The sequence below is a fragment of the Xenopus tropicalis genome, chromosome 7, assembly GCF_000004195.4.
Source record: "Xenopus tropicalis strain Nigerian chromosome 7, UCB_Xtro_10.0, whole genome shotgun sequence".
Lineage (NCBI taxonomy): Eukaryota > Metazoa > Chordata > Amphibia > Anura > Pipidae > Xenopus > Xenopus tropicalis.
Genome location: NC_030683.2, coordinates 75412076 through 75427940, shown reverse-complemented (window position 1 = coordinate 75427940; position 15865 = coordinate 75412076). Strand labels below are relative to the sequence as shown.

General features: G+C 38.1%; 1 protein-coding gene across 4 annotated transcripts; it reads right to left on the bottom strand.

Annotated features, from left to right (window-relative positions):
• Nucleotides 1-762: 762 nt before the first annotated feature.
• msantd2 (Myb/SANT-like DNA-binding domain containing 2) lies at nt 763-14560 on the bottom strand. 4 transcript variants are annotated; one of them, XM_031904913.1, is made up of 6 exons: nt 14049-14560; nt 8396-8648; nt 6618-6665; nt 6410-6466; nt 4604-4661; nt 808-3235 (listed from the first exon to the last, which is right to left on the bottom strand). In XM_031904913.1, the coding sequence occupies exons 1-6, from the start codon at nt 14487-14489 to the stop codon at nt 2401-2403; spliced, it is 1692 nt and encodes a 563-aa protein (XP_031760773.1). In that variant the 5' UTR covers nt 14490-14560; the 3' UTR covers nt 808-2400.
• Between the last annotated feature and the right edge of the window lie 1305 nt (nt 14561-15865).

The window sequence follows — 15865 nt, the reverse complement described above, 5'->3', positions numbered from 1 at the left end:
TAACTTTTTTGCAGAAAACCTTAATAAAAAAAAGCAAAGCAAAAATATCTGTAAAAGTCTTGACTACAATGATATCAAATATATAATAAAATCCAACGTTTGAAAACAAAATAGTTTGAGTACATCCCTCAGTTGGTTTCGAGTGACTAATATGTAAAAGGAAAATAATCCCCAGGTAAAACACTTGTAGAAATAAAATGCCTTTAGGTTTTAACAAATGTTATAAAAATGCCATAAAAATCTAATGCAGTATTTTGCTATCTCTCCATGCCATAGTTCAGTAATCCTTGCATACTGAGCATTAGGATGAATCAAAAGGCTCCTATTATACAAATGTATGATCATTTATTTGTAAACAAAAAACAACTAGGGGATATTATGCTGTAGATGGAGGTAGATATTTTTTAAATAGATCTTCAGAAGTTGCAAATAAATAGCAATTTAAACAGTTATCTACCTATTTTGAAATCACAGAATGTGAAAAAAAACAGTAAAATTACCGTTAAGGGCATGTTTTGCCACAATCCAAAGAAATGTTTTCTTTTCTGAAGCAGCACTTTGAAAATGTAGTATTTTTGATCTAGTAATGAATCTCTATAAAACAATATACTAATATACTAAACCTGAAAGTGAAAGTATAACATTTAAAAAAAAAAAAAAAGGTAGAACTTAAAACATTGAGTGCAAAATTGTTTTGAATTTTTAACACAAAAGGGTTAAAATACAAGCTCATGTTGAAATGTGACATATTACATAGAAAAATCTGCTTCTAGTATTTGTTTTATTCAGTATGCAAAAAAGACTTTCAGGATATAAAACAAACTGTTCACTTTTTATTTTGAATGACATCTTTATACATTCGCACTTACAGTGAAGATAAGGTTACACAGCAACCCAAGAGGCTGGTGGGGCCAAACATGGCAGCTCCACTTAATGACAAACTGGAGGTGTAAGAAAGTGAAAACTCAGTAATTTAACATTTTGTCCAACATCGAGTTGAGTTTAATATCAAGACATTTAAACTGTGGCCCAGTAGCTTAAAGTCAGTCAGAAAAAAAGTGAAACAAAATATACTGCTTCAGTAAGGGCAAGGGGGTAAAAAAGATACATTTAAATATGATGCTAGCAGCTACTCAAACACTGAAATACTCAGGACATTGCAAGACAGCCCTTAAAATACAAACAAAAATACAACTGGGTCTCCTTTAAAAAAGGTCAAAAATGTTTGTCTCAGACATAAAAACTTCAAGAAGATTAAGCAATAAAAATTGAACAATAAGAAAAACAAACAAATGGAACGTTACTTTCTTGGAGTACACATTTACACATTGTGTTTTTGTATTTTAATAAGATAAACTCAAAAGACAACTACTTCCCTAAATAAAAACGTATCACAAACTATGTGGGCATATATGTTGCGGTTTGAATGACCTGTTCTATATTTCAATCTCAACAAAGGCACTGGCAACCTTCACTGGTGTACAGACAAGTATGCAGTATGAATTAACCGCACTGCTATTAGAAACTATAATCTATGATCAAAAAACACCCCATAACTAGGAGTTTGCAGATTGCTAAATGCTATGAAATGATTACTTTCAAATTCAAGTTTATAAAAAACATGTTAAAGCAGCTCACATAGATTTGGCTTCTTGTCATACCATATTTAGTATATAAGGACCAGTCTACTTTATACATTTTAATATTTTATACCTTGTATGGAAGTTACAAGCCTTTGTTTATACTGTAAGTATATATCAGAATGCACTTGTCTTTTATTTCCATAAAATGCCAACTAACAAAAACACAAATAATCCAATACTTACTTTAATGATTAAAAAATGGATATGGCAACACAGCTAAGAGTGGATACAGTACATCACAAACAAAAGTTTTTCGCAGGCAACACTGGTTGGAAATAGTAAAAACACTTAATGGGTAAAAAAGTGATTATCTAAATTATATACAATATTGTCTACTTAGGTTATAACAAGCCAACCTTTTTGTCAATATCAAGGCTGAATGTCATTCTTTATGCATTCTAGCTTTTTTAAACACACACAGATATGTAAAAATGAAACGTGAAAAAAAATACAGTATTTCCTTTGAAAATGAAATATAAGCTATGTCCAATGTGGAATGTACGTACAGCAATTTATATCAGGGCTCTACAATAAAATTCTCTTTTTTTATAAAACACTGTTAATTCATACACAATGCTCCACTTGCTCAGGACAAAATCTTCAAAACCAGTTCAGTTTTTGGACAATTCTTCAATTTCTGAAACAGCGGTTTTCTTAGTAATTAAAAAAAAAAACGAAAACTATTCACAGTTCACGGAGACCCTGGTGTAATGGGAAGTTTTATATGTAGAGCCCCAATCCTTATAAAGGATAAAAATCATTTGTTGAACTTTAAAGGGTACCCAATGGCTTTTTCCAGGCACTCAACTAAAGACCCAGCAGAAAGAAAATCTCTTTCCACTTCAACAAATTTGATGTAGATAGTTTTAGGTGACACTCCAGGTTCTACCTTGCAGTTTTGCGCTAAGAATCCATTGATGCTTGCCCACTCTTTGCTTTGGTTCTTGATAGTGGACTGAAAATGAAAAAATAAACACTGCTGAAGAGTTATGCTCTCTGCAATGCCAAGATAGCAATAGTTAATTTTGGTAGATATTGGGTCAGACTTTGAGGCAAGCTCTTCAGGGCTTTCACAATTACCATCATTAACTAAGTCGACAACTCCATCATCCATGACTGATTTGTTACGCATATCTTCGTACCCAATGGCATAGAGGCCAGGACTTTTTGGAATGCCGCCAGGTAACAGGTATTGGACAATGTCTCCTCCAATTGGCTTGGAGTGAGCTATAGGTATCCAGTCAGTCTCCATATGCAGTTCAAGGCATCTTGCTTCACTAATGGTTATTTCCAGAAATTTATAATAAACATTTTTCCAATTCATTTTCTGCACTCTAGTCATAACAACTCTTCCTTCTGGTTTCTCTGGATTGAAGTACTCTCTAAGTCGTTTTCCAAGGGGTACTTGCGAACTTATTTCAGCATAATGATATCTTATGTCATCTTTCCATCGGGTGTTGTAACCAATGCCAAAAATTGCTAATTTATTAGAGAGATGAAGTCTTGAAAAATCTGTCCAACTTTGGAAAAGTTCCCATTTCAGCTGAACAGACTCCAAAATGTTCATAATGGTTTGCAAAATATCTCTCTTCCTAAAAAGATTAAAAAAAAAAAAAAAAGACATTACAAAAAATCACCCAAAGTTAAAGATGCTGCTCTTTACAGCGTATGATATTACAAAAATTCTGTGGTGGTTGTGGTACAGAATTTCTACAAATTTTCTAGCTTAATTCCTTGCTCAGCTTAACTCTTAGGCTTATGCCCCACAGGGGGAGATTCGTTGCCCACAATAAATCTGATACCACAGGCAACTAATCTCCACAAAATACCTTTCCACCAGCAATAATGTGAATTGCTGGTGGGAAGGCATACACATCGCTAAGTCACGTGAAAGATCCCTTTGTGAGAAAACTTTGGGCAACTTAGTGACTTGTCGGTTGGAAAGGCATTTTGGGGAGTTTAGTCGTCCACAATAGCAGAGATTTATTGCAGAGACTAATCTCCCGTCGGACATAAGCCTAAATTTCTGTTGTAATATAGCGTTATTTCTGCAATAGTTTAATTGCCTTAAGCTGGCCATACACGTGGCGATCCGACGATGTTTCGTACGACCATCGGTCGCACGAAACATCGTCAGATCCGCCACACACCATTCAGGGCTGAATCGGCAGGTAAGGAGGTAGAAACAATAGGATTTCTACCTCCTTCTGCCGATTCAGCTCTGAAGGGAGAATTTTGGTCAGGCGCCTTCTATGGCGCCCGATCAAAATTTTCTAACCTGGCCGATCAACGAGCCGACCGATTTCAGCAGCTTCCTGCGACATCGGTCGGCTCGCTGACATACCATACACGCACCGATTATCGTACGAAACGAGGTTTCGTACGATAATATCGGTGCGTGTATGGCCACCTTTACTTATATCTTCATTGTTTTTATCTCCTGTTCTGTTTCCTTATCTTCTTTCTACTCACTATTTTTGATTCTTCAGTATTTCTGATCCTTATTGTCTTTTGCCATCATGTTCTAACACTTTCTTATTTCTTTATTGCCCTTTCTATTGATCTTTTCTTTATAATGTTGTCCCCTTTCACGGCTTTTTGTCTGCAAAAGTTCATTATCCTTATACCATGACCTTGTGTCCTGTTTCCCCACAGGATGTGCCACAACTAATGATCTTTTCAAATGTGAAAATATGATGGTTTTAGAAGCAGTAAACAGGCATGCTAAATAATTTGCAAAGGAAAGAGGCAAGGCTCTTTCCTTTGCAAATTATTTAGCATGCCTGTTTACTGCTTCTAAAACCATCATATTTTCACATTTGAAAAGATCATTAGTTGTGGCACATCCTGTGTTGTGATGGCTGAGTAAGTGGGAAGGAGCTATACAGATACAAAATTTAGAGAAGAAAAAATGCAATGCAATTTTATTACTTTAATATATACATTTAGTTGCCACTTACTGTGTCTCCTCTATTGGGTCTCGATTTTTCACTGGTCGCTTTGGAATACTGATTTCTTCTAAACAAAACATTGCAATAATTAATATATTATTACAATTGGATGAACAGGGAAAAAAAGCATGGCATAGTGGTACAGATGACAAGGCTTTTCTGGGAATAGTTGAGATAACTGATGAAGTGAACAGTTAGAACAGCAGCAAGTAAAGAAGAGCTACAGCTTGTGATGGCACACTGGCTAACATGGTGCATCAGCAGAGAAAATTTCCAAACCTGCTTGTTCCCCAACTAACTGATATCCATAGTACATGAACATTATATAAAATGTATTTAGTATTGATATATCACATTAAAATCAAATTAAAAACTTGGCTGGCCAGCCTACCTTATTCACAACCACATATAGTTACATTCATTTAAAACCATAAATGCACTGTATTAAAATTTTTAAAAACACAAAAAAACTTATTTCAAAAACCTTAAATAGCAAGAAAAAGGAGAAAAAAACAGTCACTAAAATTGGATATTGGAAAAAAAAAATTCTCCTTTTTTTTCTCCTTTTTCTTGCTATTTAATGTTTTTGAAATAAGGTTTTTTGTGTTTTTAAACAATTTAATACAGTGCATTTATGGTTTTAAATGGATGTAACTATATGTTGTTGTGAATAAGGTAGGCTGGCCAGCCAAGTTTTTAATTTGATTTTAATGTGATATATCAATACTAAATACATTTTATATTATTCAATTTTGCCTCTTTCTATAGAAAGTGGTAGAGGAGGGAGGGGTTCCCACCTCTTAGTATTGATATTGAGACAACACTCTGTTGAAAGAAAAAGCTTTGGATTTATAGTACATGAACATTAGTTGGAATCAGCAGATAGTATACATGAACCAAATAGCACAAACAACATTTTGTACATTATAACTTGTGTGTGTATGGCCAGTTTAGCTGCTTTTTATAGAAAAAAAAAAACCTAATAGAAACACTCTGTGTATCAGTACTATGGTCATTGCTGTACACAGTGTTAGACAAGTATATAACCAATGAAACATGGCAGTACTTCCATTGTGTGCCCAATTCCTGTGAGCCTCCCAGGGACCTTAATGTTGCCTAAGGTTCATCTACCAGTACACCAAAAACATGATGTTTAGCACTGTGTTTTTTTTTTTAGACAGACTGGGATTATGCTTTTCTATGCAAGCACAAAAGTGACTAACTTTTTCAATTCACAAATAAATCTAATAAAGGAGGTCAAAACAGATCCCATGTAAATAAATGATCTCACAAAACAAGCTTATGAGATTTTAAATGTATTTGCTACAAAATCAAGCACGGACAGGGGAGGAAAAATACATGGACTGGGACCACAACAATCAAGGGGAGAAGAATGCATGCAAAAGTTAAACAATATTAAAAATGAGTATTTCTTAAGGAAGATATTCAACTTTGGCCAAATCTGAATAGCCCATGTCAGTAAAAACAATTTTTTGTATCATCTTCATTTTTTTTTTTTTTTAAAAAAACAATTTGCTCCCAAGATAAATACCAGTGCAGCAGCGGATCCCTGACCGAGAAAGTTTCGCTGTCCTCCCCTTAGGCAGTGGGTGGCCAACCTCCTGCATGTGTGATGTGAAGAAGCCAAAGGAGGAAGTTCTGGACTGAAAAGCTACTTCACATGACCTTCCTCTCCAACTTCATTTGCATGTCATTAATCTAACTGGCTAAATAAAACCAGCCAACTGTAACAAAGATATGCAAATGGGGCAAAATGGTATCGACATGCACAGTGGCCATTTATTCATGAATCACCTTCTTCCATGACGTCACATGGCTCAGGAGTAAAAGCTGGCCAGGGGAGACAGAAACCTTGAAAAAGAATTATGTAAAAAAACAGACTGTAAAAAAAATGTTTTAACTGACACAAATTCTTCAAATAATCACAAGAGGTGACACTATTGCTACAGTATATATTTCTTGCAGGTCCATAAATACAATCAAGTTAAAACAAAAGCATTACCATCATTCGGTGGACATGGCAAAGATGGCTTCTGGACAACCCACGGTGCTAAACAAAGAAAAGAAACCACAAACATAATATAAATACTTTATAAAGACTTATAAATCTTAAGCTATATGTTTGTATCAGCATGTAACGGTTTCCCAGACAAGCAATTCAGCTTTTCGAAGTCAGGTATACCAACAAACAAACCCATCAAGATTACAAAGCATAAATGATTAAATCTGGAGTGTGAATTACTAAGAACGCAGGTAGAGAAAGCAGCACATGCCACTTTATTATTTATTAGAATGTTTTCTTTTTTTTTTTTTTAATCTCTTGCAAAAAAAAAAAAAAAAAGTGTGAAACAGTGAAATTTAAAGTATTTTATTATATCCCTTTTACCGCCATGTCTTTAGTTCAAAACATGTAGGCCATTAAAGTAAAAGGCAAATTATCTTTAGTTTACATGTCCTTGAAAAAGCCTTACGCATTTCGTGCCACAAGGTACCGAACCTTTGATTTAGTGCTTTGCTGCACAAAACACGTAAGATTTTTTTAAAGAGCTTCAAACTAAACAACCTCCTGCATGTGTGATGTGACTTTTACTGTTATGACTGCCCATTGGTATTTTTTTTAGATTGCCAGATAATTTTTTTCATAATTGGCTTAATCTGCTTCCTTTAATTGTATTTGTACAAAATGGGACCACTCACGGAAAGATCCGCTTGTTTGGCAAGGTTACCATATAAACAGATGTTTAGCCAATAATTGTTTGGTTCCCAGTCAACAACCCAATCATAACAGGGGCCTGTGAAGACCAGTTGGGAGAAAACATCAGTGTGGTGATTTGGCCCTTGCTTGATGGAATTTTCAAACCTACTCAAAATAAATATAAATATCGGCCTGATTTTTGGCCAGATAAAGATGTGACAGGACCTCCCAAGGGTCACATGATGATAAGCTATAGACGGTCTGAAGAGTTTAAGTCTGCAGCTTTTATGGGCCCAACTATAGGCAGATTAAGTTTTAATTAAAGTACAGGTATGGGATCCGTTACCCAGAAACCCATTATCCAGAAAATTCTTAATTACAGAATGGCAGTCTCCCATAGACTCCATTATAAGCAAATAATTCTATTTTTTTAAAATGATTTCCTTTTTTCCTGTAATAATATAACAGAACCTTGTACTTGATCCCAACTAAGATATAATTAGTCCTTATTGGAGGCAAAACAAACCTATTGGGTTTATTCAATATTTAAATGATTTTTAGCAGACTTAAGGCTTGGAGATCCAAATTGCGGAAAGACCCTTTATCCGGAAAACACCAGGTCCCAAGCATTCTGGATAACAGGTCGTATATCTGTATCTGTTAATTCAGCTATATGAAGTTTAATCAGGCTTTTTTTCATGCAGTTTTACAAAACCCAGTAAAGCATTAGTAACACACTGTAATGTCTTTAAATTAAGTGAAAGAACTCTGTGCTTCTGTAGTCAAGGATGTAAAGTGTGTGAATGTGTAATTCTGGGGAAAACAGAGCAATAACAAACAAGAAATAAGACATAGCAATGTTAAATTGACTGCAAATCTTTTATTTGGTCGTATGCACACAAAATGTTTTGGACAACAATCCTTTGCCAAGTGTGGTAAATTGAGCACAGACATTAAAAAGCCATCAAATAACACTGTTAGTAAGAAATGTAAATTTTAGCCATAGAATAAATGTTAAAAAAAAATGCTAAAGATGGATCTGAAAATGTGAAATGAAAAAAACCGAAATGCAGACTGTGTCTTACCTAAATCCTCTCCTGGAAATCCTTGTAAATCCTGACTGTGGTTTCCCCAGTCATCTTGTGAGTAATCTTCCATGGTACTTCCATCAGATTCCATCTCCTGGTAAAGACCGCTGCTGTTTATTAGCACAGGTTGGCAGGGCTGTGTGTCCCATCCACCTTGACCAAATACTCGTTCCAACTGTTCAAATGTATAGCTGCTCTTTCTTTTACCCACACCTCGTTCTTTTACACGACTGTAACACCGACGGAGAGTCTAAAAGAAATAAAAGCGTTAAAAGCACAGCGGCTAGCCTTGTACTCTTGCAATGCTGGGGTTCCAGCTACGATTCTATCTAAGAAAACTGTCTGCAGGATTTTGTTCTCTCGTGATTTGGTAGGTTTCATCTTGGTACTCCTGTTTCCTCCCACACGCTAAAACACACATCTCCTACTAATAGCACATGGTCACTTCTCTGCTGGCTTAAGGGCTCTGAAGCTCCTCACTCAAGGAAATAATCTAATGACAATAGAAGGATGTAGAAGAAGTAGAAGGAAATGTGCCACTATAATGAAGTACTCTTTCCACTTGTATTCTAGCTCCAGCCCAGAAATAAAGAAAGATTACTGTAAGACATCTGCTCCCATAAATAGGTGGAGTAGGACCGTAGGAGGGTGCTGGCACCAGAAAGCAAGAGTTGCTGAAATAGCCAGTTTTAGTTCAAATTTAAAAAACAAAACTGTATTAGCAGAGTTTAATTTTGAATGCTTTGAAGCAATTATGTTCAGGACATAGCAAATTGCACACAAAGGAAAGTCTATGTTCTAAGCAAGTAATCTTACGTCTGTCCCCTGTCTGTACACATAATTTTGTGGTAAATTAGCTATGGTAAGCAAAGGATCTGGAGCATAGAGATACGGTCTTCTGTCAAAAAAACACAGGTTTATTTGGGCAAACTCTTCCCAACATAAAGGTCACAGGAACACAGTTTCATCAGTAATTTCAACAAACTTCAAAACTTGTCCACTCTCTGGGACTATCATCACCCAGGGTAACTGTCACTCTTTAGATCTTTCCTAGGCTTCTCACTATGCCCAGTGACACACACACATTCACAGCAACTTTCACAATCGTGAACACTCGGGCTTCTCACCAAGCCCTGCCGACAGGGACACCAGCTCATCAGCCTCTGGAACACTGGGTTTTATACAGCTCTTACACACGTGGTCACAACTCCCTCTGCTCCTTGCAGTGGCAGGCAGCACCCCCAGCACCTAACATAGGCAGGCAGCCCTTCCTGCTCTGCCCTCAGCTGCCTCTTTATTACCTGACTGAGAGGGATTATTAACCTTATCTGCATTAGGCATTCCCCCCTGCAGTCATCATGCATCTCAAATGTACAGTTTGCCATGGATATTTGGCAAGACAGCTGTGTTTCTTAAACATACTGTCAAATTATATAAACGATAGCAGTCTTTCTGAAGCAAACAAAACTTTTTCCAGTATATTATAATTTAATAACTTTAAAACACATTCATTTTTGGTGTTTTTCTGTTTGTTTCCCTAAGGCACACAAAGTAGAGACTCAGGTTCTCTCTTAAGGATGGATAATGTGGATAATGGCACATGGATAATGGTATCCATCCTGTGTGTCTACATCTGCTTCTTTCCACCTGCAGCGATGCCAAAGCTGCACACAGCAGACAACAGCATAAAGTATCACTTGCACAAATTCTCTACATGCTATTTCTTTCCATAACTTATACAATTTAACCAATGACACCTGATTTTTCGTCATTTATCATTCCCTTCTAGATAAGTGACAATAACCTTGAAGCAAAAAATATCAATTGGGCAGGGTGTGGGTGGGCCCCATACATGGCCCAATAAGTTACCAACTTATTATGGCACAAGGGGCACTTCAAGTAATGCTGTGCTCAGGCAGAATACAGTAGCTGTCCAAATGACCGCTTAAGATTTCAGAATGCATCATCAGGCATTTAGGCAATTACAAATATGGCAGCAAGAAACCTAAAACTGCCAATTCCCTTAGTGTACAAAAGTTTAATATTTTTATGCCAGAGGTCTCTGCAGCTGTACAAAGGTCATATTTCAGAGATTTTACTTTGAGAACACTTATCAGCACTTCAAAAAAAAAGGTTTATCACAAGAGGGCAAAGGTACAAAGCATGCATCCATAAGGCAGAAAGGAGTTTAAAAAGTGTTGCCTGTCTCTGTATGCTGTATTGGTTATGGTTCAGCCATATATACAAACAGGGCTGTATGTGGGCAGGACTTGGGTGTTCCCTCCCATGCCTGGCACAAATGACAGAGGAAGGAGCACCAAAAAAAGATTAAAGTCAGGAGCCAAAAGCATGCATATTGCTTCCATATGTTTTTGACAAAGTCCTATAATCTCTTTGCTAGATGTTAGTCATCTCCTTGTGTTATCAAACATTTCCTGTTTCTAGCTATGATTTAAACATTTTTAATAAAGGTATGTGATCTCTCTTAGGAAACCAGATATTCAGAAGGCCACCTCCTATAGATTCTATTTCAAATGTTTAATTTTTCTCTGTAATAATATAGTACCTTGCACTTCATCCTAACTAAGCTGCATGTATTCATATTGGTGGAAAACAATGTTATTATGTTTATTTAATATTTGATTTTTTTAAGCAAAAGTAAGGTATGGTGATCCATATTACAGAATCCCCCTGTGTATGACCAGCTAAACAATGGGACCAAACAGGAACAAGATGTTCATATCACTGGAATTTTCATAGCAAGTTCAGTGCATTTATATATGTGGAAACCACATTTGAATGTGTGCTAAGGCTGATGCCACACCAGGCGTAGGGCTGATTTTTTTGGCAAGCGGAAAAATGCTTGCCGAAAATTCAGCCCTACGCCTGCTACTTGTGCCTGCACCCGAATGAATGGGATACGCTCGGGTGCAGGCACGTGTAGCCGATATATGCATGAAAACGCGAGACTTTGCATTCTCACGCGTTTTCATGCATATATCGGCTACATGTGCCTGCACCCGAGCGTATCCCATTCATTCGGGTGCAGGCACAAGTAGCAGGCGTAGGGCTGAATTTTCGGCAAGCGTTTTTCCGCTTGCTGAAAAAATCAGCCCTACGCCGCGTGTGGCATCAGCTTAAAGGAACAGTAACACCAAAAAATTAAAGAGCTTTAAAGTATTAAAAATATAATGCACTGTTGTCCTGCACTGGTAAAACTGGTGTGTTTGCTACAGTAACACTACTATAATTTATATAATAAGCTGCTGTGTAGCCATGGGGGCAGCCATTCAAGCTGGAAAAAAGGAGAAAAGGCACAGGTTACATAGCAGATAACAAATAAGTTCTGTAGAATACAATAGTGTTTTATCTGTTATCTGCTATATAACCTGTGCCTTTTCTCCTTTGAATGGCTGCCTCCATGGCTACATAGCAGCTTATTTATATAAATTATAGTAGACTTTCTGAAGTAAACACACAACTTTTACCAGTGCAGGGCAGCAGCACATTATATTTTAGTTACTTTTATACACTTTCATTTTTTGGTGTTACTGTTCCTTTAAAGTCCTGGTCCCTAAAGATGAATACAATGAATACAGATTTCAGCCAAAGTGCATTCTGAACATGTTGAAGGTGTGATGGTCGCATACAGGGAAAATTTGGAAAAACTAAAAAAAAAAAAACCAAACAAACAAAAAAAAAAAACTCTCCAGTGGATACATAGCTTAACACAGCAGTTCCCAAACTGCTGGGCTACATGTCCACAGAGTCAAAATAGGTGGATAAGTGTGCCTAGACACTATACTAGTCATACAGTGGTTGTCAAAATTGTTCATGTCATGCACCACTCTTGAAGGTTGGCTCTTTGTTTAAGGATGCCCTTGGTTTCTAAAATAAGTGTAGGTATGGAACCTGTTATCCAGAATGCTCGGGACCTGGGGTTTTCCGTAATTTGGATCTCAATAACTTAAGTAAAATAAATAATTTAAGAATTGAATAAACCCAATTGTTTCTGGGTTGTTTTTTTGTTTTGCCTCCAATAAGGATTCATACTATCTTAGTTGGGATCAAGTACAAGGTACTGTTTTATTATTAAAGAGAAAATGGAAATATTTTAAAAATTAGAGATATTTGCTTATAATGGAGTCTATGGGAGATGACCTTTTCGTAATTCATAACTTTCTGGATAATGGGTTTCCAGATAAGGGATCTTATACTTGTACATAAAAACGAAAACTATTGTATCAGGTACAGTGTAAGAATATCTAGGGCAGCAAATACTTATTCACCGCAAATCTCTCCCCAGCTGACCTTTACTCTGGGCTTTCAAGTGTATCTAGGAAACCAACTGGCCATTCTTCTCAATTCTCACCCTGAATGACCCTCAGGCTAAGCATCCTCTATCACTTCCCCAGCACTACAAAAATATGCAGGTATGCCAACTGGTTCCTAATGTAAATGGCCTTGCATGTGCATATGTGGTCAGGAACTGGGAACTTAGTTTATAAACTCCATTGGGGCCAAGAGTGATAGAATAATGACTGCTTTTTGTAAAGTCATAAAATGTAGGTGCTACATAAAAATATAAGCAATAGAAAAGGTTGGCCTGATAAAGCTGCTGAAGCCCTCTGGCCTATAGGTTCAAGCCTGTGACTACAAAATGCTACATCGCCACAATGTAGTTTTAAATAAATCACAGAGCTGCAAGATGACTTGAAATAACCTCCTATTTTCAGAAAGCCTCCATATTATGTATATATTTCAAGACTAGATATTTTGAGTAAAGAAGACCAAATGCTTATCAGCAATATAAGTCTGAAGCCGTGTAACTTAGTGACCAGTGCCCCTTCATTCAGATCATGATATTCTTAGGGATATCTGTCCTTCATCAATAAGAAGCACCCCTTAGTCTTCAGTTGTCAAATCATATTGAAAGCTTTTGTGTAGCATTACTCACTGATAAATCTGTTTACTAAATTGGTGATTTAAAATAACTCATAACTATATATATAAAAAGATAGAAATAGACTGCTTCACACAGGACTTAAGGCAAAAAAATTATCTATCTTTTTATCTACGCTCATGAGGACTGCACCCAGGCACTTATTTAATTTATCGAGAGTGTCGACCGCTTTGAACTTATATATATATATATATATATATGGGTTATCATAACTACAGCTGCCATGGGGTGCAAGAACTATAACTCAACAACTGTCCCTATTTCTTTCAACTGCTTACCAACAAAACAATCTGATTATTTGGAAAGGAACATAAGATTTCAAAAAACCCCTTTGAGTATTTTGCTAAACGACTATGACTAATTGAAGCATGCATCTGAAAAAAGCTAAAATACTGCATTTAGTTGCATGTGGTGTCTGAAAGCAGATAAAACGAACATGTTTAACAAGACAACTTGTAATATTCAGTGTTAGTAAATGACAGCAAGCCAAACGTCAGTGGGATGCACGTACAAAGCGCTACAGTAGCATGCAGCATGCACAAAGCAGCACAAAGAGCTGCACCTGGCAGGGAAGCAGGGCACAAATGGGGGCTTTGTTGGAATGAGCGGTCAGTGCAGGCGGGGAGAAGAGACTGCGGACAGTAAATATACTGGCACATAGAAAGGAAAATGAACACAAACCCTTACCTTCATCCTCTCCCGGCACTGGGACGGGGTCCTCTCATAGCCAAGCTCCGCCAGTGCCCGGGACACCCGATCGTACATAGCGGGCCCCGGTGCCTTTGTTCCAAATATGGTGCCTGCCCCCTCCAACTGCTGGTACCGGGCTTCCACAAGCCGCTCGTTGCCCCACACAGCAATCAGCGCGTTTGTCTCTGCCGGGGTCCAGGACATCCCCCGGCATGCCGTGTTGAAAGAAACCGAGGGGGATGCCCCACTCAGGCCTGTGGGAGCCGCACCGGGCGTCCCTGCATTAAGAGGAGACGAGCGGCTTGGGGTGGAAGGGTTGGACAGGGATCGGTTCCCATCACTAAGACCTGGGGAAGGCGGTGATATAAGCTCATTCTTCGGGATTTTTAAACAAGACGAAGCCTCGGACGGAAGCTCCGAATTACAGGGCGCCGCCATCTTCCCTCTTTTGTGGGGCCGGAAGTGACGCGAGGAGTAGGCGGGGCTACTGCCTTTTTTACCTGCGGTGCCCGGGATAAAGGGCCGTGAAAGAAAATGTGTTTTCAATGTGTGCGGTAGCGCGGTAACTGGCTGCCCATATGGCTTGCGTTAGTGTAGCGCATTACTGTAGCGCGGTAACTGGCTGCCCGTATGGCTTGCGTTAGTGTAGCGCATTACTGTAGCGCGGTAACTGGCTGCCCATATGGCTTGCGTTAGTGTAGCGCATTACTGTAGCGCGGTAACTGGCTGCCCATATGGCTTGCGTTAGTGTAGCGCATTACTGTAGCGCGGTAACTGGCTGCCCATATGGCTTGCGTTAGTGTAGCGCATTACTGTAGCGCGGTAACTTGCTGCCCGTATGGCTTGCGTTAGTGTAGCGCATTACTATAGCGCGGTAACTGGCTGCCCATATGGCTTGCGTTAGTGTAGCGCATTACTATAGCGCGGTAACTGGCTGCCCATATGGCTTGCATTACTGTAGCGCGGCGCCCAGGCATTTCACAGAGAAATGGGACTCACATCGAGATTGTTGCCTATTTAGTAGTTTTTCTACTGAGATACATTTATAAGCACCTCGATGTGTGTTGGAATGTAAGTGTTTAGCACATCGCGTGAAGTTACAGAGTTCGGTAAAACCGAGTTGCTATGTGGAAACATTGTGCAGTGCAACCATTTTTCAGATGCCTTTATGTTAAAAGAAAAAAAAAATCCGAGAAGAAAATGCGAGAAACAGATTACATGTTTGTGTGTTCTGAAACTGCAGCATTCAGAGTATAAAAAATCGATTTTTGGCTGTCTGCATGGAGGACACGTCCGTTTTTCCTCTGCAGGTATTTGCCCCCAGTGCGGGATTGCTGCCTGACTTAAGGTTTTCAGCCTGTGTAAGGCTGGTCTCTAGGCCGGTGTTCCCCAATGAACCCCTCAGATGTTGCTCCCAGTGAGGCAAGTTTTGGTTGCATAAAACCCAAGTTTAATGCTGAACAGAGCCTTCTGTAGGCTGCCAGTCCACATAGGGGCTATTAAGTAGCTAATTAAAGCTCTTATTTCTATCCCCCCACCTTTTCATGCTTGTGTTGCTCCCCAACACTTTTTCCATTTAAATGTGGTTCACAGGTATAAAAGGTTGGGGATCCCTGCTCTAGGCTGTGATGTAAAAGAAGGTAACAGATAATGGCTCCATTAGGCTCATGTCACACATGGTATGTTCTACATAAACAAAAGACTTTAAAATATAACCTCAATGCAATTACACATTAAAGTGTTCTTACCTCAGTTATTCAGTTAATGAAATGTGTTATTACACACGTACGCACGGGCACAACCTTATAAAAGGA